Source organism: Cololabis saira, chromosome 5 (genome assembly GCF_033807715.1).
Source record: "Cololabis saira isolate AMF1-May2022 chromosome 5, fColSai1.1, whole genome shotgun sequence".
NCBI lineage: Eukaryota > Metazoa > Chordata > Actinopteri > Beloniformes > Belonidae > Cololabis > Cololabis saira.
Genome location: NC_084591.1, coordinates 36319462 through 36347209, shown reverse-complemented (window position 1 = coordinate 36347209; position 27748 = coordinate 36319462). Strand labels below are relative to the sequence as shown.

General features: G+C 41.8%; 2 protein-coding genes across 2 annotated transcripts; one reads left to right on the top strand and one right to left on the bottom strand.

Moving 5' to 3' along the window:
- Positions 1 to 915: 915 nt before the first annotated feature.
- znf710a (zinc finger protein 710a) lies at positions 916 to 7480 on the top strand. Its single transcript, XM_061721877.1, has 5 exons — positions 916 to 961; positions 2844 to 4337; positions 4899 to 5090; positions 5173 to 5347; positions 5730 to 7480. Exons 1-5 carry the CDS (start codon positions 917 to 919, stop codon positions 5897 to 5899), a joined length of 2076 nt encoding a protein of 691 aa, XP_061577861.1. The 5' UTR covers position 916; the 3' UTR covers positions 5900 to 7480.
- Positions 7481 to 7528: 48 nt separating this feature from the next.
- Positions 7529 to 20834, bottom strand: idh2 (isocitrate dehydrogenase (NADP(+)) 2). The gene is made up of 11 exons (XM_061721878.1): positions 20665 to 20834; positions 16902 to 16993; positions 15820 to 15985; positions 14226 to 14386; positions 13994 to 14137; positions 13522 to 13658; positions 13257 to 13408; positions 13011 to 13123; positions 11635 to 11732; positions 11460 to 11552; positions 7529 to 7934 (listed from the first exon to the last, which is right to left on the bottom strand). Exons 1-11 carry the CDS (start codon positions 20771 to 20773, stop codon positions 7850 to 7852), a joined length of 1350 nt encoding a protein of 449 aa, XP_061577862.1. The 5' UTR covers positions 20774 to 20834; the 3' UTR covers positions 7529 to 7849.
- Positions 20835 to 27748: the final 6914 nt, after the last annotated feature.

Genomic DNA, 27748 nt, shown 5'->3' with positions numbered 1-27748 from the left:
TTTTGTCACTTGTTCACTCTTTTTTTCTCCCCTTTTCAACATTTCTCAGACAGCACATACTTCAGGTTGTGTCAAAACTTAATTACTTTGAATCCTAAAACAATGGCATGCAAACTACTCGCCCTCCCAGGAAAGTTAACATTTCTGTATTTTTCTCTATTTAAACATTATTCGTCCGACAGCGTCGACTCGGACAGACGTACATCCACCTGTAGTGCGCAAGAGTGTTTGTGTGCTGCACACACACACATACACACCAAATGCTACATATTATATACATATACATACACACACACACATATATATGTATATATGTATATACATGTGTGCGTGCGTGTTCACATATATTCACAGATATTTAACAGCACGCTCACAGAGGAACTGCTGATTAGATTCATTTTTGTTTGTGCAATTGAGCGCATGGTCATAAAAAAAAGAAAAAGAAAAAAGGAAATGCAAAGTATGAAGTGCGATCAAGAAAAGATAGAGCCTGTGTGCCTTAAAGAGAAATGTGTGTTGAAGGGTCATGCTGAATTGTATGTAGTGAGAAAGGGAGATAAGATGTGGGTGTGCGTGTGTGTGTGTGTGTGTGTGTGTGTGTGTGTGTGCATGTGCGTGTGTGTTTGTTTGTAAGAGAAAAGAAGAGAGAAAGAGAAGTGAGATGGGAAGGAGAGGGTGGGAGGAAGAGAAAGAAATGGGGTGATGCTTTATGTGTGTATGTATGAGTGTGTGTCTGTGTGTGTGTGTACGAGTGTGTGAGTGTGTGTGGCGGGGTGGAGGACCGGTGAGGGGGGGCAGGCACAGTCAGTTCTGATAACAGCAACAGTAGGAGGAGGATGAGCCGTGGGACCGCCCCACTCTCCCACAGATATAAATAGGAGGTGGATTTTTTTACTCCACTCATTTCTCCTGAAGGATGAGATCCCTGAAACACCTCAAACATCACTCCAGGAACAATGTGGTGAGTTTGGGAACTGGAGGTGGAGGACGCTGTTCGGGGCCGGGGAGTGGGGAGGGGGGGGGGGTGGTGCCGGGGTGAGTCTGCTGGTAACTTGCGTAGTAGTTTCAGGAGGTGTTTACACTCTTGTCCGAATGCGGGTTACTTTGAGTGCTGCAGTGGGAACAGCTTTTAGAAGAGAAAGAGAAGAAGAAAAAACACTGTTGTGCTTCCGTCGGCTGCAAATTTCCTGCCGCTGCTCTGATTGTTTGTCCTTAGGTGTCTTTCACAGGAACTTTAAATGTGAAAGTATACGCAGTCCTGCAATTATTACCCTGCCTTCTCTTGTCTACTTGTCATTTGTCTCTCTCTCTTTCATTTTGTCAGCCTTTCATTTTGCTGTGCTTTTTATTCTCTGTACAGCTCCCCCTCCCTCCTTCCCCTCTTTCTCTCTTACTCACTCTGTCTTTCTGTCTCTACCCCCCCCCCCCACACACACACACACACACACCCCTCTCCTTTTCCTTTCTCTCTTCCCTCCTCTCACATGCTCGCTCAATCTCTCATTCCCCTTCCCTCCCTCCCCTCTTTCTTTATCTTTCAGACCCTCCATCTCATTTCTCTCTCCGTCTCCCTCCCTCCACTCCTCCCCCGCCCACAGCTCTTTCTCCTTTTCTTCATACCTCCCTCTCTTTTCTTTCACTCACTCACACTCACACACAAATACACACATACGCTTTTAAACACACACCCAGTCTCTTTTCTTTTTCTTTCTCACAAACACACAGTCTGTCTCTGTCTGACTACTTTAAAAGCAGTAATTATAAATGACGTGGTTATCAGGGCATCCAGGTCTACTTCCCTCTCTCTCTCTCACACACACACACACACACACACGCACACACACATACAAACACCTTTATTTCTTCACTCAATCTTCTCTTCCTCTCCCCTTTTTTCCCCAGTATCTTTGCTTTTCTTGCAGCGTTGTGTCAGAAAGGGAAGCAGCTCTTTCTTGCATGGCACAGTGAAGGGTAAAGTGCTTGAAAGGAAAGCAGGGGGTCAGAGCTGCTCGCTATACATTTCCCAACCAGTGGGATCCACGCTGAGAAACAACCTGAAACCAGTAGCAAGCCACGCACGCTCACTCCTCCGTCACCACACAAGGACCAGTTTGAGTTGCACTGCAGTTTCTTCCCAAAGTAGATTGTTTTTTTTTTTTGTTGTTATGCTTTCATGAGCAGTAAAGTAAACATGTGGATCTGAAACCCTTCTGAGCCACGCAGTTATTATGTTGGTGGAGTCTTGAGCACCGGTCTGGAATACAGAATGAGCAAGAGGCTCGTATCTGTTATGGATATGAGACTTCCTGCTGGCATTTATCATCCTGTTGAGGAAGCCCCGTGCTGCAGGTATCATCACATTAGTGCAACTTTGCTCCAACGATGGGCTGAGTTGGAGCCGAGTCAGAGCTGTCCCAGGACCCCACAGGAAGTGCCGAGGACAGTCCGCGGAAGTCAGCTTCCTGGCTGGACCTGCATCCCTTGTTGTGTTTCTTTATTATTGTAAAGCCGGTGGAGGAAGGAAGTCGGGTGCTAACACAGATCTGGCTTATCTCCTCAATCTAATGTAATGTGGATTCAGAGAGAAGACGTGAGGCGTAGCCTGAGTGTGTGTGTGTTGTTTTTTTCACAGAGTAGCCCTGACAAACATGAAAGATGACTTTAGTTTCCGTCAGGCTGCAACGCTGAATTTCTAAAATGTTTTCAGCAAGTTATAATGTTACAAGGCTGCCAAGGAGAAATGGGGTTAAACGAGGAAAGCAGGTTTATCAACAACAGAAACAAAGAAGAGTTACTTTAGCTTTACACTCTATATGTTTTGTCTTTTTCTTGTTTCTTTCCAGGAGGAAGAGAGTGGCCACTTGGTGCGTTCCTACCCAAAGATGACTGAAGGCCACGTGGACGTGGGCACGCAGACGGAGCCTGTGGTGGTGCTGTCTCTGGCTCAGGCTGCTGTCCTCGGCCTCATCTCCCAGAATGAAATATTTGGGGCCACCATCGCCCCTAACGGCTTTTACACCGGGGAGCCCAGGGACTGTCCCCCTCCTCCCCCCGAGTCGCTGGAGTACGAATACGCCGACCAGCTGATAGGGGCCAACGGAGACTACTTGGCCGAGCCGGCGGGTGAGTCGGAGCCCCAGCCCCACTGCAGCGAGAGGAGACGGCCCGGACCCCGCGGGAGGACCAAGAGGCCGAGGAGCGACGAAGAATCGGACGCTCAACCGCCCAAACAACCTGCTCCTCAGGCCCTGGTTAAAGGTGAAAGACTTGAAACTGAAACTACCCCGTCCTGCATTCACACGAACAGCAGGCACAACCCCGACAAGTCAGAGGGACAGGCCGCTCAGCAAGGTCCTCTGAAAGAGGAACCACCCTTCAGGAACTGCCCCTCGTGCGTGAGAGACGCTCCCAGGCCGCAGACGGACGGACAGCCGGAACAACAGCGGCAAGACACTTGTGGAAGGGAGAAGGAGAAGAAGGAAGAAGAGTTGGTGGTAGAAGAGGAAGAACAACCCGAGGCACTGAACCTAAAGACAAGTACGGATACGGGAAGTCCCCTGGAGAACCGCTTCTACGAACCCAACGAGGCCGCTTATGAGTCCGCTGACATCGCCATGCCGGGAGAGTACGAGGAGAGCAGCCAGGCCATGCTGTGGTCGGACCCCGAGGGCCTCGCCAGACGCATGCAGATCGACCGACTGGACATCAACGTGCAGATCGATGAGTCTTATTGCGTGGATGTGGGAGAGGGTCTGAAACGCTGGAAGTGCCGCATGTGCGAGAAGTCGTACACGTCGAAATACAACCTGGTCACTCACATCCTGGGCCATAATGGAATTAAGCCCCACGAATGTCTGCACTGTGGCAAGCTTTTCAAGCAGCCGAGCCACCTGCAGACTCACCTGCTCACCCACCAGGGGACCCGACCGCACAAGTGCACCGTTTGTGAGAAGGCCTTCACGCAGACCAGCCACCTGAAGAGGCACATGCTGCAGCACACGGACGTCAAGCCCTACAGCTGCCGCTTCTGCGGCCGCGGCTTCGCCTACCCCAGCGAGCTGAGGACCCACGAGAACAAACACGAGAACGGCCAGTGCCACGTGTGCACGCAGTGCGGCCTCGAGTTCCCGACGTACGCTCACCTGAAGCGCCACCTGAGCAGCCACCAGGGGCCCACCACGTTCCAGTGCACGGAGTGCCACAAGTCCTTCGCCTACCGCAGCCAGCTGCAGAACCACCTGATGAAGCACCAGAACGTGCGGCCTTACGTCTGCCCAGAGTGCGGCATGGAGTTCGTCCAGATCCACCACCTCCGTCAGCACGCCCTCACTCACAAGGTACCCACGCCCTGACACGCACCTTCATTCAACCGCTTGTGCTGGAAACAAAACTTGTGCTGATATACTAAATGACCAAAGCATCTTTTTGCAATAAAAAAAAATCCCATTATCATCACACAAATATATCAAAAAGGAGGAAATGTTTCAAGGTTTTTTTTGTCTTTACTTGGGCTGTTGCATGAATCACAGGGAGTGGGGTAAAAGACACGCTTTCATCCCCGTATTTCTTCTTACAAAACCAGTTGCTTTGTAAACACAGCCTTCAAAAGCATCTGGGTTTTTGTTTGGCTCAAACCACACCTAGTTGCATGCATGAATCACTGTTTTCCTCTTTATTTTTTCTTTATTACTCACCTATTCAGTCTGAGAACTGCTATTCTTCATACACGTTTTATTTAACATGGAAATAATAGAGGGATCTTTACAAAAACAAGTTTATTTACATTGTTAGATTTCTAATCTTCAACACACACATGCAAGCTCCTGGTGATTCACTATTTATTTTCCTCATATATATAGACAAATTAATTAATAGTTTCAACCACCTTGTTTCCCCAGGGTATGAAAGAATTCAAGTGTGACGTCTGTGCCAGAGAGTTCACTCTGTCTGCCAACCTGAAGAGGCACATGCTGATCCACGCCAGCGTGAGGCCCTTCCAGTGCCACGTCTGCTTCAAGACCTTCGTCCAGAAGCAGACCCTGAAGACGCACATGATTGTCCACCTTCCAGTCAAGCCTTTCAAATGCAAGGTGGGTACGCCACAAGTTGACTTGTTTACGCTCTCCGTTCGGGCCTGCTGGTTGCACTGACCGCTGCACTCTCGTCTCTCAGGTCTGCGGCAAGTCCTTCAACAGAATGTACAACCTCCTCGGCCACATGCACCTCCACGCCGGCAGCAAGCCTTTCAAGTGTCCTTACTGCACCAGCAAGTTCAACCTGAAGGGCAACCTCAGTCGACACATGAAGGTCAAACACGGTATCATGGACGCCACGATAGACGGCCACGGTGATTAACCTTGTCTTTCGCTCTAATTAGACGCCGCTTTGGAACAGATTCACTTTGCAGATTGCGGGTCGTGAGTTACAAATATCCACCGCTCTGAGGGCTTCACGTCACATTACTGTCACTCAGCCCGTTTCTGATGCTCTTCCACTCCGCTTGTGTTACTAGCCGAGCATTTGGATGTTTCTGTCACCCCCCTCCATGTGTGTTTAGTAAATATAGCAGTTCCGGGATTAGACGTGGCTGTCAGTGGAGACTGATACGGAGGGGGAGGGACAATAGTGTCCTCAATGTGGTCACACGTCTGTAGGAGTGTTTGCATGTTATTAAGGGCAACACAGGATCATAATTATCTTTTTTTTTTTTGTTTGTTTTGTTTTGTCAGAACCCCCACAAGAGACAGAAGCGCAGGAGGACTATGAAGAGGAGAGCTTTGAATTCAGCGAGCGAGAAAACCGGGCGAACAACAACAACACACCGGATGTGGCCAAAATCTCTCAAATGGAGTATTACAGCACCTATGGAAAGAGTGCAGGGCGCTTCAGCACTGCATGAATTATTGAAATGAGCCCAAATTGAACAGAAGTCTGAACTAATGAAAAACAGGATTGTTTATTTTATTTCATGCTGTTAAAGGCATAGAGCTGGGACTCCTGCAGGGGGCCGGGAGGCCCAGCACACTGCACATCATTATGCACTGGAATCACTGCTAGCGTTTGAAATCTATACTTTTTATGCGAGTCATATTTTCATCCAAAACATTGCAAGTATCAGATTATATGAAAAAAGGGGAAGTCTAAAATAGAAGTATTTAGCTAAATGAAAGGAAAAAAAAAAACCTGACAAAACTATGAATTTGTACAAGCTGTCAGCGGCTTAACGAGATCATCTGAGCCTAATTATAAAAGCACATGTCCGGTAACGACGAGCGTCAACTGCTTCTGTTCTGTTACACTGCACTTACCCAGACAATCCCGTTTCCTCTGAACCGATGTGAGGCGTGAGGGAAAGGAACAAGCGTTCTTTTACTTGCCAAAGCTCATCGAGAGGATGAAAGATACACTTTGATTTATACTGTGACAAATTAAAAAGGTCTGCAAAATGACTGAAACTCTGGTTTGGTTTGCAACCTGTGCTTTATTGTATATTATTGTACAGTGTATCAGTCCTGTATGTCGGCTGGTACTCTCAACCGGTGCACCGCACTGAGGACCACTTTGTCTACTTTTTACATTTACAAGCATCACTGTATTGATCTCTAGTCTATGAATGTAACAGTTTCAGTAGAATGTCTTCAGATGCTAATGGAAATAGGTCTTTTAAAATGGTGGGATCCCTTTACCAAAGAACTGGATCAAATTTTTGCACCTATGGGTGCTGCCGCGCTCTCTCCTTCTCTCTCGCTGGACACACTGGATTTACCGGGGTCCGACTGCAAACCTCATGAAATCCCATTCACATTCACCTCCGAGCCATTTATTTCAAATCTCATCAAAAGATTCACGCAGAGAACAGACTGGGCGTCTAAACGAACCTCACCATTTTACACCATTTTATCAGGATATTCACGAGGTAACGCCGCAGTTTTTATTTAAAAAATAAATAAATAAATGTAAACCCAGCATTTGTTCTGCAGTTTCTTTTTCTGTTAAATGTGTGAATCTCAACAAAAACCCTCCCAAAAAAAAGACCAAACTCGGACAGAAATATTAAGTGCCCCGGTGTGTCTGCGAGAGCACGCCATCCATCACCCTGCACGCTGGTCTCGAGTGATGAACGACAACCTCCCAACATGTGACAGGGCCGTGGACCTTGTGGAAAATCATTTGGAAATGCTCAATGTATTCAGTTTCCCACTGCTTGGCTTTTCAAACTTGTATCCTGCAAACAAGGCGTCCATTTGAAAATGATATCGTGCATTGAAAATAAAAATGCTAATTTTGTTTTTTTTCCTTTTCTTTTATCAACAGTTTCTGTATTCAGCGTCACTATTTCAGTGATGATACAAAAAGGGAGAAATGTTCGGCTTACATGGCTTTCTGTATTAGACTTTAGTGTGAAGATAATATGAATAGAGTTGTATGTATAATGTTGTGTACCAGGCAAAGCTGTAAAATAAATTTATTTACCTTTAGAGTTTGAGCCTTTATCATTTGTCTAAAAGACCTATGCAAAACACAGACGATGGGTCAAAAGGAGATTTATTGGCAAGTATGTGTGACACAGGTTTCAGTCTTGCTCAGTGAAGGCACATTATTGAATACAGTACACGTTACAAAAATAAAACCTTGCACATAATGGAGCAGGTAGTTAGGGGGCCGTCGGGTGGAGGGACGACTCGACCATTTAACATCTTAGAAGAAAACATATTTTTACGGACAGCATCGTATTTCCCTTCCGGTGAAATGCAAGTGGATTTTATTGACCTTTTAAGTTAAAAATGAGGTACAAAAACATAAAGAGAGACAATGCCATCTCTATGCCAGCTATGTTCTTTCAAGTCCTTCACTTGCCCAGGGCTTTATCCAGATTTGTTTTGATGGCATCGAGGAAGTCTGTGGTGTTCACGTAGTGCTCGTTCAGCTTCACACTGAAAAGGTGGAACAAAAAGCAAATGAGACAATATGGCACTCGGGGAGACTCGGAGAGGTTACTAATTGACTGCTAACTAAAGCAACATTATCAAATCACGTTAGTGGGCATAAGAATGTGAAGGAAACAAGTTTTGTGTTAGTACTTCAAAGTTCTGCTATTTGAAAGACGGTCGTCTACTTTTCCTTAAACCTTAAATCCTTGGCCCAAAGGCGCGAGTTTAGCTCAAGCTACGTGAAACAACGTGACCAGGCATACAAACTAGATGTATCCAGAAAACAGCCTCACGAAGTGAAGCGGCGGCTCGTAAATACCAAGACTCGTAATTGCTCATGGACAAAGACGGATGCAGTCTGTGTATTACACAAGCTCAACATCGCCTGGATCCACATTTTGTTATGTGGACGCAGCTACACGCCGAAGATAACTCGTACGTGAGGGGGAAGAACAGCAGGACTTTTTGTCTGAGGTCTAAACAAAACCGAGCGTTAATGTGTGAGCATGTTGACATTTACGTTTTATTGCAAACTACTAGTTTTCTTCAAGAGCTAGCAGGCTAGAGTCTGGGTAAATGCGGTCTTGCCCCGTGCTAACATTTTATCACGTGGAAATTATTGAAAATTTGAAGTGAGGACATTTGACATTGGATGCACCAAATGCTCATTAATTTCTCCGGGTGCTATTATCAGCTTAATGTCCCAAAAAGTAAAGACGTTCCAGAGATTAAATTGACACATTCTTCAAATTAGAACAGCACCTAATGAGCTTTTGTATGATTAATCTAAATTATTTTTTATAGACAATGTAAGATTCATAAAATATATTTTCCACTGGTAAAGAGAAAGGATGTGACCATTTGTAGGAGTTCTAGACATTTTCAAACTGTTTGGAAAAAAAAAAAGAAGAAAAGCAGCCCAGAATAAAAAAATAAAAACAGATGAGTGGTCTTTGTGTTTTTGATGGAATAATATTTTATTATTAAAATGTTTTTTTTCCTCTGCTTCTGAGAATGTTTAATAGTCACGTCATTTACCATTTGAACTGGACTAAAAATGACCTCTGGACCTGACATCTGTATTTACATCAGCACATTTCCCCTGGAAAAGTGAACTCTGTTTACTATAATTTACAGACAATGATCCCAGAAGTGACGTGAGGACGTGCGTTTTAATAAAAACAAACAATTACCTTTTATTTAACATTAACTTCAGATCAGAAACTACAGTTAAGAGTTTGGAGAAAAAGTTTGACAAAAGTGGAAAATAATGCATCTGGCTACGTGTTTACGTTGCCGTGGTAATGGTAAACTTAAATCGCAGGTTTCATTGAAGCCTAAAGGTTTTGTGCCGTAATTCAGGCTGTGTGTTTGATGAAAGAATCGTTTCTTACTGCGAGCTGCAGCAACTCGCCATGTCATTGTGACTCTTCTGCTGACCAGAGCTCCTTGATACTTGTAAAGCTTGATGTTGATTCATTTATTTTTGTTTGCCCACCAAAAATATCAGATCATCACGCTGTATGTGGTTGATATAGATTAAAGTCTTAATACGATGCAACATTGTGTACAGGATCTGAAATAGTTAAGCAGGAAAAAAAGCTCCAAAAGGGATTTAAAAGAAATAAATTGCTAGAGGGCATCCGCATGGGATTAAAATTATGATCTCGGGGTTCACTGAATTACGGTAGGTAATTTACAGTAAAATTTGTATTTTACCATTTACAGACATGGTGCATTGACACTGGATTAAAAATCAGATGTCCTTCGCAATTATTACAAATTGCTGCAGGTCCCCAGATCATTCTAATCCAGTGTGAATGCGTCACCTGTAAAGTTCTTAATAGGAGATTCAAAACGGGTCAGGAAAAGAAAAAATGAAGAAAAAAAAAGACAAAAGGATTGTTGGAAACCAAACCTCTTTAACCTTTATGAACCCCAGGAGCCTGTATTCTGTCTGTAAGGGCCGTGGCACGAGTTAAAGGCCACATGATCAAAATTTCAAAGCATTTTAAAATAAGCCACTCCCTCGAACCTTCACACGGCAGCAATCTGAGCAGCTTCTCTATCCAGCAGTGACAGAGTCATGAAAACCTCTCCCTTCTCCTCAAAACAAAGCTCAGTGTGAAATGTTTTGAGAGGAGTGTGTAGAATTTAATGAAAAGAACCGCGCCACATCTTTAGAAGCACAAGACTTGGTCAATTTTTCTTTGTTTTCCTTTTTTTGTTTTGTGCGTCACTGCCTGAAGCACATGAACTATTTCACAGGCAGAGGAAAGACATAAAGAAGTGCAAGGTGAAGGTTTCGCTGTGCCTCTTACAGTTCCTGGAACTTCATGTCAACTTAAAAAGCCTTTTGCTGGAAACGAAATCATGTAAATCCTCCAAAGAAAGGATAACAGATTTGGCTTGAATCAGAAAAGGTCTTTTGATCTTAAACATCTTGTTAAACTGGCTAGGTGTCTGAGATTTTTGCTTTTTATTTCATTTGGTTATATTTAAATAAAACAAAAAAGGCCACCCTACCCACCTGTTTATATACATAAAGTATATAAATATATAAGTACAGTATGTACTGTATATAAACGTATAAACACATCAGCAGTGACTTCCACTACTGATGTACATATATAAAAAGTTGTTTAAATACAATGATCTTTCCGCTCCTTATTGTTAATAGCTTGACTGCTGCAAGTTATTTGTGCAATAATTGTCACGTGTGAGGTGTCAAATTATTTTAATGCTTCCAGTTGAGCTGGAGTCCAACTGCAAATATCTCACATGGCTGATATTTAGAGAGGATACCAGCAAGAGCCGGTGAGAGCGAGCAGACGGGGTGGCCTTGCCAACTGGATTTAATGTACTTCTACAGCTAAAAAAAAAACTAAAACAAATACTGCAACAAACAGACCAATCTTAACCAAATGGAAAATAACAAAATAAGACCTTCTTGAAGAGTTGAAGCAATACAATGAATATCTTTTAGTAGACACGTTTTGCAAGACAAAACGGCTAAAGGGTCACATTTGTTTTTCTTGTGAGGTCACATGGGAATTTCTGTGAGAGTTTGCATAATTTTTGGAATTCCCACTGTGAAACTGCTGAGTTGTGTTGGGAAGATTTATGATATCAAAAACGGGTGGAGGATGGCCTGATGTCTGCTGACTTGCATGTTTTGACAAATCGGTCAAGATTTTGAAATTGTCTAATTGTTGTAGCCAGGAAAACCCTTCATTTAACCTTCAGAAGCAAAAAACATTTTATGCAACCAAATACAATGTTTGTCATGACCCACAGCAAATGCTGCACGACACAGCAGTGTTTACTTACAAAGTCATAGTTTAGTTAATTGTCAATGTAGCAATTATATGAAAACTAAGCAAAGTAGCTGTAAACCTACATGCCAATTATGAAATATTAGGCCCAGATTTTAGGCATGACTCATCTTAACTGAATACAAGTAAATACACTATCAGCTTAGTGAGGCAAAAACTATATTTCAAAGTGTTGACGGTGAATTTAACTCACTGGGACAAGCCGTGGATGCAGCCTGCGAGGTCCTTGGTCATAGCGCCACTCTCGACGGTCTGCACGCACACTCTCTCCAGAGTCTGTGAGAACCTGCAAATAAAATGGAGTTTTACATTTCTGTCATTTTCCACATTAAGTGCAATCTCACTCCAGTCACAACTACATCTCTCACTTGATAAGGTCGGGGTTGCCATCAAGTTTGCCTCGGTGCTCCAGGCCTCTGGTCCAGGCAAAAATGCTGGCAATGGGGTTGGTGCTGGTGGGTCTGCCCTGAACGTACAGATGAGAACAATGTTAACATTTGAAACTTTTTCTCTCGATATCTTGTGTTGGACCAACTTTGTACCATTTTTGAACATGTGTATCATACTATATCTTCACCACATGGTGGCAGTATAGCTCCGGAAATTAAACAGTGAAGCAAGACTGTGACTGCGTTTACGTGCAGTCAATAACCCTTTTAAAACCTGAATATTAGCAATAACCTGGTTTTGCACGGCCATGTAACCAATAACCCCTTTGAATAACCCGAATTTGCTCATATCCGGGTTTTTAAAAACCTGAATATGACCCCTGGGTTACTCCTTTTAAAACCAGAATATTTGGTCATGTATGTATAAGTCAAACGGGATATCCCCATCAAACGGAACAGGAATTTGTTTTCTGCGCATGCTCTTTTCGCAAGGAATCTTGGACTTTTGAGTCCAGGAATTTCTTATAAACACGGAGAAACGCAAGACCCCGACACACTTTTGGAGTAAGGTGTTGTGAATTGTTTTAATTTTAGGGATTTAAACAGATAATTCCTGTTTACTTAGAGCTGTTAAATGTTAAAAATATTTACATTTAGTATTTACAGTTTATTTACAGCTATTTACAGTAAAGTGAACATGAACATAAACGTTAAATGGATTGTACTGAAAATACGCTATTTCCGGTTTCGCTTTTATTTTGAAGTCTACAGGAAGTGGTCTAACGTGTGTCAAACGTTAGCTTTAGACTCTAACTGACAGCTGACAGCTGACGGAGAAAGATCGGTTTTCTCCCGTTTTTCTTTGTAAGCAACTTGTTTTAGGAGAATAAATGTCCGTTTTTAAAGCCACACGTTCTGATCATTTATAAGAAGCTTCTGCTCCACAACATAATGAGACTAATCACTTCATAAATGTAATGAAGGATATGAACATTTTGGCATTAGTAGACAGTAGAAAGTACCGGGATAGCGAGATTTACAAGAAGGTGAGCGAAAAGTTGCACGAAGCAGCATTTGTTTTGAATTTGGATACAGGAAGAAGAAGCGGAAATGACGGGAATTGCGTCATGATGTTCTCCAGGCGTCGCTGGTTTGATCGAGATATCCCAAATGATTAATTACCATGTAAACGGAATATTCCGAATGTTTCAGTAACCGGAATATTAGCAATAACCCGAATTTTGACTGCATGTAAACGTAGTCTATGTGGCTTCACAGAGTTTCTCTTTGGTACCCCACTTGAAATGTTCTTTGATACCAAACTGTGAGGCTGACATGGACTGATGGTTACAAACCTTCTGGTGCTCGCGATAGTGCCTTGTCACAGTCCCATGAGCTGCCTCAGCCTCAATAGTCTTGCCATCAGGACAGACGAGGACGGATGTCATCAGTCCCAGGGAGCCGAAACCTGAAACGGGAAACAAAATCCTTTCTTAGTGCCACACAGATCGGCCCTGAAGCTGGAAAGCACACTTCTGTTTATAGGTCTGAGTAGTTACAAATGCAAACAAAGAGAAAGATGTGGTTTCCAAATATCTCACCCTGTGCAAGAATATCAGACTGGACATCACCGTCATAGTTCTTGCAAGCCCACACGAAGGCTCCATCGGACTTCAACACTTGAGCAACCATATCATCGATAAGCCGATGCTCATACCAGATCTTCAGTTTGTCGAACTGTGGCTTGTAATGCCTGCGGAGGGGATTAAAAGAGTTTTATTTTTGTGTTCCCACGCTGTTTTTTTTTTACAATTTATAGACCTCAAAAGTACAGTAAGCAGAAGTCCATTTGTAGAAGATACCCACTTCTCAAAGATGTCCTGGAAGATGTCTTTAAATCTGCCATCATAGGCTTTAAGGATGGTGTTCTTCGTGCTCAGGTAAAGGGGCCACTTCTTGGCGATGGCGTACTGGCAGCAGCTGTGTGCAAAGCCTGTAATAGACTGGTGTCGAGGGAAAACAAACAGCTCATGACTACTGCGGGTTTTATCAGTTGTAAAGGGGTTAACAGCCTTCCCCTTGTCAGAATGAAAGTCGTCGACAATGACCTCTGATGTTGTTAAATCAAACAGACCGGGCTGACGAAGGCAAACACAACAGTAGCGACGCAGGCTGAAAGTAAGTAGCTCTACTGCAGGGGCTCAAACTTTACAAAAGCACCTTTGGCAGCTAAATTTTAGTAAGTAAATGTCAATGTTGCTTGTATATTTTGATTTTCGTTGACAGTAAAAGTATACAGAAGGCCACGGTATCCATTGTGGATGAATAATTTGCTCACCTCGTCTGTGTTGTACATGCCCATCCCACAGCCACCGGCAGGGAAATCAAACACCTCCCATTCCTTGCCAGCACTTCCATCAGTAGGAGAGAAGATGATTCTGAACTTTCCGGGCTTATCCACAACAAAGTCCGTTGCCCTGTACTGCAGAAGAAGTGACAGAGAGCTCATTTCAAAGAAAGGTGGAGAGACGCATCTAGTCTGCAACACGTTCCTCAGCGTTGACACTCACCTGATCACCAAAAGCGTGTCTGCCGATGGTGATGGGCTGCGTCCAGCCGGGAACCAGCCTGGGAATGTTCTTGCAGATGATTGGCTCACGGAAGACTGTGCCGCCAAGAATGTTCCTGATGGTTCCGTTGGGGCTCTTCCACATTTTCTTCAGCTTAAATTCTACAAATTGAAAAAATAACACGCACCATTGATCACATTTTTTTTTTTTTTTTTTTTAAACACAGATTTCAGCATCCGATTGCTTTTACTATTGAGGTCACTTATCCAAAACATCACTTGATTCATAAACAGCGTAATTGAATTTCTGGTGGCTTTTGAATTCGAAATAGTTAAAATTTAGGAACCAAATAAGCACGTTTGACATTTAATTTCAGTTTTGTTTTTGAGACAATCCATTTCTGCTTCGCTCCCTGACAGTGTCATTGTTGTTTTCAGTGATTTATACCAACCAAAACGTCTGAGTATCACTTTATGTTGCGTTTTGAAAAGATCTTTTTAATGTGGCAGTAAATATCTTGTACCACTGCCTTCTTCAAAATATTACAACAATGCAGGAATGCCTGAGGGTCAGGGATTAAACTGCAGATATTGCAGATTAGTGCAAAGCAACATTCACCACAAAGTTATTACACGCTTTGATTGCCAATTCATTTAAGCTTAACCACATTCTGCACTATAGATGCCATGTCAACATCTATTCTGCAACACAAGAACAGACATGTGACATGAAAATAGAACACAGTAAGGGGTCTCCTGATGAAGGAAGAGTGTAGAAATAAACCAGCGAGGATTGGGAAATCCTCATTCGTCTTACACAGAATCTGAAAGCACTGACTACTCATAACACGCTGAAATACAGTATGTACCATTTAAATTCTGCTCCAAGTCTATAACCAGTACTTTGATGACATGTCTCTCTTTCTTGTAATTCATGAGCTTTCATTTTGGAAATGTTTCATTTAATTTTTATTCAATGCATTGGCTTCGATTACCTGCAGAAAACACCTACAGAGTTCTAATTCTGTAAGGTTATTCAGCAGAGTGGTAACCTGCCGTCTGACATTTCAGGCATAATCAGATTGTTTGTGAAATTCAATGTTATTTGATTGCAACAAAATTAGCCCTACTTTGTAAAAATCTGCCTTGAAATATGAAACCACAGCCAATGTTTCTGCTGTGCATTTTTACTCTTCACTGAAGCAGTCCTTTAGACAAGACTGCTCCTAGTTTGGATTTGTGGATGCGGTGGTTCCCGAGCATGCACTGATGTAGATTTGACGTTGGAGGACCTTCAAGAGTCACATCCTCTTAATGGTACTTGGTTTAGCATGGCACTTGGTTTGCGAGGGGATAGGCTGGTGATTGGAATCAGACCATTTTTGCCTGATCCATCCTGACCTGCGAGCCACTATTGTTTGCCAATATAAACCGATATTCCTACACCTACTGTAAGAATCACCCGAAGTGTGAAATATGAAGGCGTTTTTCTTTTTCCTATACCTGTGAGACTCAGTTATATCTAAATCAATTTGGCTTCAAGGCATTGGGCAACAAACAAACAAAAAAAAAGAAAGTAAAGACTTTCTATTGACCTTCCACCCTGGCTTCGTCGGGTGTGATGGTGGCACATTTAACCGCCACATGGTACTTCTTAGTGGCAATGGCCGAGTCAATGGTGACCTGATCATCAGTCTGGTCACGGTACGGCAGACCCAAGTCATAATACTTCAGATCCACAGCTACATGGGTCAGGATGAGCTAAAGATCCAAAAAGAAACAAAAAGGAGAAGAATTAGAATCTTCAATTCACCACAGAGTTCTCCAGCTTCTGTTCTTCAGAAAACCATCTCTGGCGTCGCTTACAGGCAAACAACCTCATGCTTCTGTTTTACTCCAGGAGGTAAGAACATCTATCCCCTCACCTCCACCCAGACATCATGCATAATCCTCTGCATAGGGCTGTGCGATTAATCGATTTTAAATCTAAATCGGATTTATTAATCAAGACGATGTTAAAAAAAGGAAAATCGGAAAATCGATTTTCCTTTTTTGCAGCTGGCTGCATTACAGACAGAGCTCGTCTAGTTATCTTTGTTTGGTCAAGAAAAAGTGTAAATGTTGTCACTTTACTAAACTCAAGGAGGATTTACAGTGTCTTTCAATTGCACTTCATTCCCAATAGGGAAATTTGTTTGCTATTTTTCTTTAAAAATAAAGATAAAATATTTGAAACAATTTATTCCATTGTCTTTCGTAGTTTTACCAAAAAAATCGAAATCGAAAATCAGGTTTTCAGAGAAAAAAAAAAAAAAAAAAAAAATCGGGATTTTATTTTTGTCCAAAATCACCCAGCCCTACCTCTGCATAACCCTTCCCACATGTCAGTCGGCCCATCTTTTAATACAGTCACAGACCAGTATTTCTGGTTCTAAGGAGCCACTGCCCCTCATTTTTTAGACAGTTCTTAGCTACAACATATGGACTTGTGCAGACTTTGATGACTAGCTGATGAGGTGGATCCATATATCTGAAACAGCTACGCTGGAGCAAGGAAACATCTAAAAACATGTGGGGCAGTGGGTCCTGAGGATCTGGATGGAGAAACACTGGCCCGACACTGGCCCAGGAAGCTCAGCGGAGGGATCGTCTTCCTATCTGAAAGCCACTTCATCACCTTCTCTTTAATGAACTCCCAGATGATCCTGGTCATCTCGTCTCCATCCATCTCCACCACCGGCTGGGCCACTTTGATGCGTTTGTCGGCATCTGTGACAGAATAAATACATCATTAAATCAGGTTCAACAATATAATATGTCCGAGTCCAACAGTCCGGAAAACCATGACAAAACATTTCATGTTACACACCGATAACTGAACAACTACCAATAACCATAAGTGGCTGATCAGGTGCTGCATTGAGTCGTATCACACACACTAACGCGTACAAACTTGCTCACTTCAACACTGAGCATCACATGACCTACAGAATATGTTCAATAAGTAACTGCAATTCACACTTGGAAGAAGAAAAAACTTCAAGCTTAAATCTTTTGAAACAAACCGAACATTTTAATTTTTATATGAATAAATCTTTTTAAAAACACGATCAATTTTATGCTTAAAAAAGAAAAATAGAAAAAAAAACCTGCATTAATGTTTTAAATCACAAGCTTTGAAGAACTATTGAGCATGATTTATTTTCACTCTTTAAGATTGTGTCTGGACTTGTTTACCTTCCATCAGGACCAACATGGATTAGTAACTTTAATCATATCTTCTCTTAGTCTGCTCAGTGTGTGAGAGTCCTTAGAGCAGGCCAATCTTTAGTGAATTGAAAAGTACAAGGGGAGGTGCAGAAGGATCAAGTGAGTGTCAGGTTTCCCAGCCAAGTTAGAACCCTATCAAAGCCAAGTTCCCAGAGTAATGCAAGCAAACAATCAGAGTCATGAGGAAATCCTGTACAACTAACACTTTTTAGTGTCCAAGACTAAAAAGCCAATCTACTCAAACCTAAAAGCCCACGTGGGTTTGTGAAGATATCTGAGCTCGCTGGGATGGCGTAGCACCTGTCCAAACACCCTGAGCTCCTCTCCCAACCTTCACACATGACACAAGCCCCACTGGCAGCATGGTGACCGCGCACTGAAAATAACCTCCAAGGAAAAACAGCTGTGATCTCCTTGTAACAGTAGTATAACAGCCAGTGTCACAGCACTGTCTAATCCAGGATGGATTCCTGAGCATTTTGTACTGGATATTGTTTGGTCTTGGTCATGCACATCTTTTGAATTGCAGGGCAGCAGTGAGTTGGGCGATGTGGATATTGGGAGACTACATCACAGGGAAGTGTGACAATCAACTTCTCAGCAAATGATTCCACCAGAAGGGGACTTAAGTAACTATATATTTTTTGCTCATTAGAAATAAATTATCAGCAGCAAGAAAAATCAGGTCTTTTAATAATCTATAAACTCAAAAAGAATTTTCTAGCAAGTACATGACTTTCTTGTCCCCATATAACATTTCAAATGCGCCGCTTTTCATATGTTGAGAGTGCAAACAGACAGGCTATTCTGAGCATATCGACTGCTGGCAGGACAAACGCGTACTTGAAGATTGCATTTGGTTCAGGTATTTATGGCAGACATTACTCATGTTTCATAAACTGAAATGACCTGCAAATGACCTGGAAATGTATTAATGAAAGTAATCATCATGAGAAGCCCTTTCATTGTCATTACTGAAATGGAATTATAAAAACACAATCAAAGAGCATTTCTCAGCTGGTACTGCCAATATGGTTAAATATATGGTGTGTGACACTGCCTCGGGTTCAATAATTCTGCTCTCAAACAACAAAATAAGATGAGCTGGAGTTTTTTCCTAATTTCATGACTCTCTTCGTCCTTTCCCATGTGCTTCGGAAAAAGTTGAGAATTCTGTCATAGTGCATTATGGGTAAGTCATTATTGGATACCGTCTGGTCTGGCATTATTCCTGACAAGTGTTCTCTAAGTCTGTAAAAGTAGGCCTCTTCCATCTCACTGCAGGGGGAGGGAGGGCAGAAATGAGCCATGCTGGTTATGTAACCACTGAATGTGGACTGTGAAGGGCCAGCTGAAAACAAGTCATGTGAGCCCGCCTGCCACATCATTTGCACATGCAGTAGAGAACTGCTCTGCACAATACGCATTTCCACTTGTTGCTTGAGAAAGGCAGAAGTTTGTAACTATAAATAAAAAATGCAATGGTTTGAAACATTACGAAGGGTTACAGTCACCTCAAGTCTTTAGTATGTTTTGTAAATTGTAGATGCTGTAAATGTGTACACGATCTCACCTGCATAAGGTACAAAATCCTTAAGTTGTCTAAACAAGACAAGAATCAGTGCCAACTTTAGTATTAAGAAGATTTTAAAAAACCTGCAGCGCAAGAAACTGACTTAAGTTTCTTGCTTAAGTTTAAGACTCAAAGTCTATGCACCGGACACAAGTCGACGTGCAACATACACTTGAGGTCAAACGGTCAAAGACACACTAGTCTGCGGCCTCTCAAGATGACGTCAAAGTTTTCAGACAGTCAGTGTAGAAAGTTAGCCAGTTTTAATCCTATACCCAGGAGACATTTGCAAAGTAAAAAAAACAGCTCATGCATAAGATCCAGAGGAGACTGAGTTGAAGTAAGGCTGATTAATGAACTGCTCACCACAAGCTCACAAATGGAAACCATGAGGAACTAATGGATTTTACAAACCATATAATATGATTGGCACCTTATCTTTTTGACTTCCAACAACACTCAAAGTCAATTTTACAAGCAGTATAAAGAAGCTTCTGTGTAGATTGTGATCACAACATACGACTGCAATAAACACTCATATCCAGCTTGAATGATCAAGAACAAAACTGTCCTGTGAGAAAGTTTATCCGATTTCTCTCATTTCAGCACACATAAAAGTAGCTTCTAGTTTCATTTTCTGTTGGACTAAAAACCAACGATCATCATCACCAGTAAAGATCAATCAGTGTCTCTTGACTTTAATCTGCTGTATGAAAGTTAGAGATCAGACTAGAAGTGTGGGCCCCTGCCAAAGCCCACAGTCATACACGTCCAAGGTCTTTCTAGCTGTGTGCGTTTCCTTTTAAATTTAGAGCCAGCTTCAAAATTAGCCACTGGGTCTGATTTTAGAGATTAAAAAGGGGTAAAAGTGGAGGGTTTGTGTCTCGTGGATGGGACCCAGAGGGAAACCGGTATGTGGCAGCTGCGGCAGCCATTGCTCTACACAGCCGGGTCTCGTAGACCGTGGCAGGCTGACCTTGACAAGAAAAGTTTGACAAGTTATTGTGGCACTAATAACAGGACAGTCGAAGAGCAAGCTCCCCAGTTTGGGTTTTGAGCAGCTTTCATTTGGTTTGCAGGAGCGTTTTCTCCGACACCTCCAGCGACGCGCGTCTAAATTTCCGCAAATGCTGCGTAAAAACGCAAAAACCGTCCTCCTGCAGCCACTTTTCACAAATATACTACTCTTACTTTCGTTTTGCATCACCTCGCGTAACCTTTCCCCGCCGTTTGTTTGGTTTGGCAGATTTTAGAGAGGACTAATGACTTCTCCTTTCACAAATCAGTCCTCACTTTGCCTTCGAGCGCTGCAAGTTTGCAGGCGCACAACAAAGACGCTCGGTCGGCCGTCGGGGGTTTCTACACTTGTGCATGTTCTTTATCCTCCAAAACTACTTGCATTTGACTTGTTTATGAGCTGTAAATGAAACTCTGTGAGTGGTTTGATTTGCAGTTTTCTCTAAGCTCGGAAAAACCATTAAAACCGCAACGAGATCCTATTTGGCCTGTGTGGAAAACCCCCCACCATGTCAACACACCAAATGCTGCTTAACATATTGGTGCGACCCCCTCTTTATTTCCTTCTCTCTTTACTCACAGTTCCTTTGTTGCAAAGTCTGGACATTTGCAGCCGGAGCGAGCACTGCGGGGTTTCTGCTCAAAGCGGACCTCGTCACCGAGCTGAGCACTTTCAGATATCCAGCCATGTCTTGCCGAGCCGAGGGGACTACTTGGTGCTTGAAACGCGCAGCAAACAGGGGGCGACGAGCTCCGAGGCCGCCGGCAATATAGCCGGGCGCAGCGCCGCCCTCCGCCCCGTCAAGGCTGGTTTATGGTTCCGCGTTACACCAACGCGTAGTTACGCCGTAGGGTTACGCGGCGACGCGATCCCTACGGCGTAGGCTCTGCGTCGATTTAACGCGGAAGCATAATTCAGGCTTGAAGAGTCAAACAGCGGCCACTGATGGGAGGAAGGGGGGGCAGAAATGTCTCTCCCCACAAACCTCGTTGAGGTGTCACACAGTGTGAACAGCTGTGTGAACTCACCTACTGATCTCCCTCCAAGGACGGACGCTAAATGTCATCACCAGTGTTTTAAAATGTGTACTGCTGAATCAGAAATAAGTTTATTGCCAAGTAGTTTAACACACACAAGGGGTTTGTGTGGAAAGGAAAGGAAGAAAAACTAACAGACAGCAGGAAACATGCAGGTTACAGAATCCCTTGGATAACCTTTACTTTCGTTTATGCCTACAAATGAAACTATAAATGTTGCCACAGTGTAACTTGAGAACAGTCACGTGCAATTAACAGAACTAGGAGAAAGGTTATCATAATAGTAGGAATCTGCTTTTAATCTGTTTTAATTGTGATTGTTAGCAGACATGTGCACAACCTTTAAACAAGTTCCAGTTTCTGCAGATGAATGTTAGTACAGATCAGACACTCCATAAGAAGATCATCATAGTGCTGGGCGGTATGACCAAAAATTTATATCACGGTATTTTTCAAAATTATATCGGTTTCACGGTATATCACTGTATTTTTTTTTCATGCACAACTGGGTGTTAACCACATTTTCTAATGATTTGGAAAGGAATTGCTGCAGTAAATTGGCTTAGAATGGACTATTTTACTGTCATGAGGAGGATGCCTAAATCAAATAAATTTGATTTAGGCATGCTTTTCAAAGAAAACAATCTTTTACAAAATTACAAGGTAGAAAATATTTATTGAACATAAAAAAACTGAACATTTTTTAATTTCCCAGCATTATGTTGTTTTGGTTCCACCTCCTGGTGAATGTTAGGTAAAATTCTTATGTGGTTACTTTTTGGTTGGCCAACGATTTATGTTTGTGGTGCGGCGCCGGTACGGGAGCGGCCAGTCTATTTCCTTATATTACAACGCCGTTATTAATTGTTAGTTTTTTTCCCACTTATTCCACCGAACACCGAAAGTGTTTTTTTTTTGCCATTTTCGGCCGAACAATTTCGGTTACCGAACAATCGGTGCATCACTACTGCTAAACAGTCCCCTCACAAACAGTGTCCAGCGGCGCTACGTTCCGCCGCGCGGCGTTGCCAACGTTGTGTACGCTACTGTACATACTCACCGGTATTACGGTATATGAAAAATTCATATCATAAGAAAAATAAACACCGGTATTCGGTATGAACCGGTATACCGCCCTGCACTAGATCATCATAATCATCATAACTTTTATTGGTGCTGTCTCTGTGTTATTAATCCTTTCTGAAACTTAACACCATAACTGACCTAAATGACTTGTACACAAGTAGGATTTCAGAAGTAAAGAGGAGGCTTTTTTAACAAGAGGCTTGATTAAAACCGTCTCAGAGGCCCGTGGTATGCAGCCCACCAGCAATGACAGACTGATCAGGTTGACAAAGAAGTTGGCATTCAAATCTGAACCACCCTCAGGAAGCCAGACTGCTGCCATCCAACTCCCCACGTGTTGCTGTGTGGACCAAAACTCTCACCACCTGACTGCAGGAACTGCAAACTAACAGAAAGCAGGAAACATACAGGTTAATAAATGTTCCTGTTACATTTTGTAGAAAAACGTTATCTGTTTTTCAGTCAAATTTGTAAAGAAGCTGTCTCAAAAATGACGTTGAGCTCTCAAAGTAGATACCGAGGAACAGCATCTATAAAGCACATTTTCATGTTTTTCTTGCACAAACATATTTTCCTGCTAAAAGAGAAAGGTTTTCTGGCTTTGACATTTTTTGGGGGTACATTTTGCCTTTCTTTTATCTATTCATTATGTAGAGTGTAGCTTGTTGAATGCCCTCAGACGTGTGTCTTTCTCTGCGACTCCATTAACTGTTATTTAATCAGAATCAGAATCAGAATCAGAAAGAAGTTTATTGCCAAGTAGTTTTACACACACAAGGAATTTGTTGTGGTGATTGGTGCAATAAAAAAGAACAAATAATATTAAAAGAAAAAAAAAGTACAATATGGACTGGTTTTAAAGTGCCGGAGTAATGAGTCTGTACAGAGGTGACCTAGTATGTGACGCATAAGGTCAGGAGTGGAGTCTTTACGGTATGTGATGTAGAGTGGGGTGGGGGACAGTCTGTGGTAGCCTCCTGCCAGAGGGGAGAGTCTGAAACAGTTTGTGTCCGGCGTGGGAGGGGTCTGCCGCTATCTTTCCTGCACACTTCAGGGTCCAGGAGGCGTGCACCAAGACAATGAAACCGGCACATTCAAATATGAATTTGTTGAGCCAAAACAAGTGCATGTGTATTGGACCACTTGACATTTTTCAGGTCTTATCCAAAAAATGCTGATTTGCTGGTTTATAACGCTGATGTGAATGCATAAGTACCAAAACTTACAGTTCACCTAGGGGCTGGCTCCAAAAGTGAGCCTCTTTTTTCACTGACACCTATTAAGATGTCCAACTTTTCAACAGAAATAAACACGCTTACAGCCTCCAAAGAAAACATGAAATGACAATAATAGTTTTGGCCTCCATTGCTAGATTTCATATCCATGAAATGTTGGGGTGAATGTTTACATACTTCATTATTTAAAGTTATCATTAGGAGTATGGTTTTGTGGCTGACAGCTGATTTCCAGTCTATGGAGTCAAATGGCATGTTTAGCTATTCAGCACTTTCATTGAATATGTCTTCCGAATTATGAATAAAGACTGAAAGGAGCATACTTTTTCTTATTTAAAAAAAAAACAGCTTGTTTTGCTTTTAATTGTACTAAAAGACCACTGAGCAGCTCTGGGTTAACCCACTAAGCTCCAGGGGGAAGGAGCAGGACCACCTGACAGCAGCCACCTTTGCCTCCATGAAGATTGCTGGTCAATGCTCGTTGTAGGAAAGCTGGCATCTCGTTGGACGCTGGTTCTGGCAGCAGAGCCACTTTTACAGCCTGTTTGAGCATCCTTCACCCTTCCACCCATCCAGGGTGGATAGCCTGAATGGCCAGTATTTGCTGCCCTCCCTGACAGAACTCAGTTGGCGCTCAGGGAGTCCTCATTTCAGCTCTGGTAGTCAATAGTTGTAACTGAGGTTAGGTAGGCTTGTCTCAACCAAGAGAGAGGCTTGTTTGTTGTGCCCATTTGTTAACATTGTTGGAGGGAGTCGGCTTCTGGATGTCAATATGGCTTCAACGAGGGCTCTGAAAAATCTGCTTTAAACCCACTCAAAAGAGTCATAGAGGATTTGTTCATTCATCCATCCATCCATCCATCCATCCATCCATCCATCCATCCATCCATCCATCCATCCATCCATCCATCCATCTATCCATCCATCCATCCATCCATCGACATGCTGTATAGCGACATAAAGAAACCAAAATGACAAAAAAAAAAAAGAGTTGTAAAATGACGCAAGATATAAGTAAACGCATGGATTAAAATTAGATCAATGAATCACTTTAACAGAAAACACAAAAAAGATAGAGAATGGCCACAAATAGATGCCAAAAAAAACTAACTGAAATGTATATAGAAATAAAACAAGATGTTTAACCTATCAAAATAAGAAAGATAAATGAGTCAATTATGATTACAATTCCATAGAAAAGACATAGGCTACAGGTAATTAACAAAAAAATTTGAAATTTACAAAGGCTGTGGCAAATAACCAAACTGAGAGCGCAATCCACCACAAAAAAGACAAAAGAGATTAAAAAACACTTCTAACCATAACAAAAAGCATCATGACGTCAGACAGAGAACAACCAAAAGGTAGATGTGAAATAAAAAGAAAACAAAAGGAACAACATGAAAGTCAATGTAAGACACAAAACAGCCATAAACCTTGTAATCTGAATGCTAAGAGACACAGAATGGAAACAAAAAGGCTCTAAAAGAAAACAGAGTGATACGCCTAGTAAAATGTATATTTGTGAGTCCCAATTTAATGCTTTTTAGAAAAATATTACAACCATAAATCTCAAAGTGTAATTTCTCATAGTATTTGTATTTTTTTCAGCAAATTTGTTTGAACAAGGATTTGCAGTAGCCCAATCCTGAAGCATCCAAAGCATGGGCTATGTTTCCTGCATTACCTTCAGACAAAATATTCTTAATCTTGAGTATTGTATTGGTAAAAGACCAGACACCTGTTCGGTGTGGGAGTTAAAGGACATATTATGATGAAAAATAATTCTGGGATTATTCACAATATTTGAACAAGGTAACAGAATGAGTGTTTTTAGACCGATTAAAACCATTAATGTCTTAATTAAATTCAGAAACCAGAAATGATGAGCTCTTCAGGCATTTCTGACATTCATGGATACTTATTAACTCTCTGGATTAGACACAACCTCAGATAGGTAACATAGAAATTCAAGCTGCAAAATTACGTAAGCATAAATATCTTTCTTTTTTTTTATTTATCTTGACACCAAACACATGACATATGGTTTCCATGTGCATTGCTGAGCTGCTACCTCATGGCCTCGTCTGTGTATTCACATTGCCAGCCTTCCTGCTGTGATGCAGATTCTGCTTACAGACTCCCTTGGATAACCTTTACTTTCGTTTATGCCTACAAATGAAACTATAAATGTTGCCACAGTGTAACTTGAGAACAGTCACGTGCAATTAACAGAACTAGGAGAAAGGTTATCATAATAGTAGGAATCTGCTTTTAATCTGTTTTAATTGTGATTGTTAGCAGCCATGTCCAGATCCTTTAAACAAGTTCCAGTTTCTGCAGATTAATGTTAGTACAGTTCAGACACTCCATAAGTAGATCATAATAATCATCATAACTCTTATTGTGTCTGTGTTATTAATCCTTTCTGCAACTTAACACCATAACTGACCTAAATGACTTGTACACAAGTAGGATTTCAGAAGTAAAGAGGAGGCTTTTTTAACAAGAGGCTTGATTAAAACCGTCTCAGAGGCCCGTGGTATGCAGCCCACCAGCAATGACAGACTGATCAGGTTGACAAAGAAGTTGGCATTCAAATCTGAACCACCCTCAGGAAGCCAGACTGCTGCCATCCAACTCCCCACGTGTTGCTGTGTGGACCAAAACTCTCACCACCTGACTGCAGGAACTGCAAACTAACAGAACGCAGGAAACATGCAGGTTAATAAATGTTTCTGTTACATTTTGTAGAAAAACGTTATCTGTTTTTCAGTCAAATTTGTAAAGAAGCTGTCTCAAAAATGACGTTGAGCTCTCAAAGTAGATATCGTAAAGACGTGTTAATGTTAAACGCTTTCACTGGAGTGTGTCTGTTTGTAAATATATCAAAGAATTACAAAGAAACAGCAGCTCTAAAGCACATTTACATGTTTTTCTTGCACAAACATATTTTCCTGCTAAAGGGTTTTCTGGCTTTTACATTTTTTTGGGGTACATTTTGCCTTTTCTTTATCTATTCATTAAACGCAGTTAGAGTATAGCTTGTTGAATGTCCTCAGACGTGTGTCTTTCTGTGCAACTTCATTAACTTTTATTTAAATATGGTTTCTATTGTATTCAGTTTATAGTTTTTATCAGTCCTAACCTCTTGGACTCATAAAAGCCCTTCTATACAAACTGGCATTAGTTAGCTATTTCAGGTTTTATTCACATATACATACATACATTTACATGCATGTATATATATATATATATATATATATATATATATATATATATATATATATATATATATATATATATATATATATATATATATATATATATATATATATATATATATATATATATATTCTGAATTATCTGCAGAGCGGATAGAGGAACGTCACATTCCAAAAAGTCTCAGCAGAGGGCCCTCTAATTATAGCAGAGCAGGGTTACCATACTGGGAGAAAGACTGGGAAGTGTGCAGAACGGTCACATGGCGGGCTTGGTGGCGAGCCAGCAGACAAGTCACCCCTGTAGTACTTTCAGAGCGTAGTGGCTGCACTGATCAAAAAACAAATAAGACTTGTCCAAATCCTTTTATTTTAGAGAATATAATATATTTGATGAAATATACTTCATTGTTTTCTTTTTGTTTAATTATAAAGGAGGTAGATGAAGGTCAGTCTCAAACCAGCCACGCCACCCCACCTTCCCTTCAGGCGCTGTTTAATCCTGCATGTGTAATAAGATACCGAAATCAAGAATACAGTATTTTTTGTTCAGGTAGGCAAAGTTACATAATCCTCTCCTTTCAACAATAACCCTTGGACTACATAAACTCTCCTTCAGACACCTTCAGATGTCATCCTGTAAACGTCAAGGTCAGATGTCTATACATAGCTCTCATTCAGACTCATAAGACGACTTCACAAAGCTTAAAGTTCAAAGATGGCCATGATATGTTGAAAAAGGAAAAGCTGTATAATTAAGTCATTGTAATAACAGAGGAATTAAATCTTTCATTTCAAAAGCCAGTTGCTCAGTTGCTGCTCCGGTCCAGATTCAGTTTGGATTAGAAAGTGCAGGCCGAAGCTGTCATTACTGTTATTTCACTGGTGGGTTTCGTCTCTTGCGTAATTATGAAATCGCATGGTGCTCACAGGAATTAAAAATATAATTTTCTGAAGCACTTTATGTGTCCTCAGCAGAAGAGTTCTTAATTTTGCTGTAACACTGACAGGATAAAAGACAGGAGTAAAAGGATGACAGGTTGGAACCTCAGAAATGGCTCCATCTACTGGAACTATCTACAAG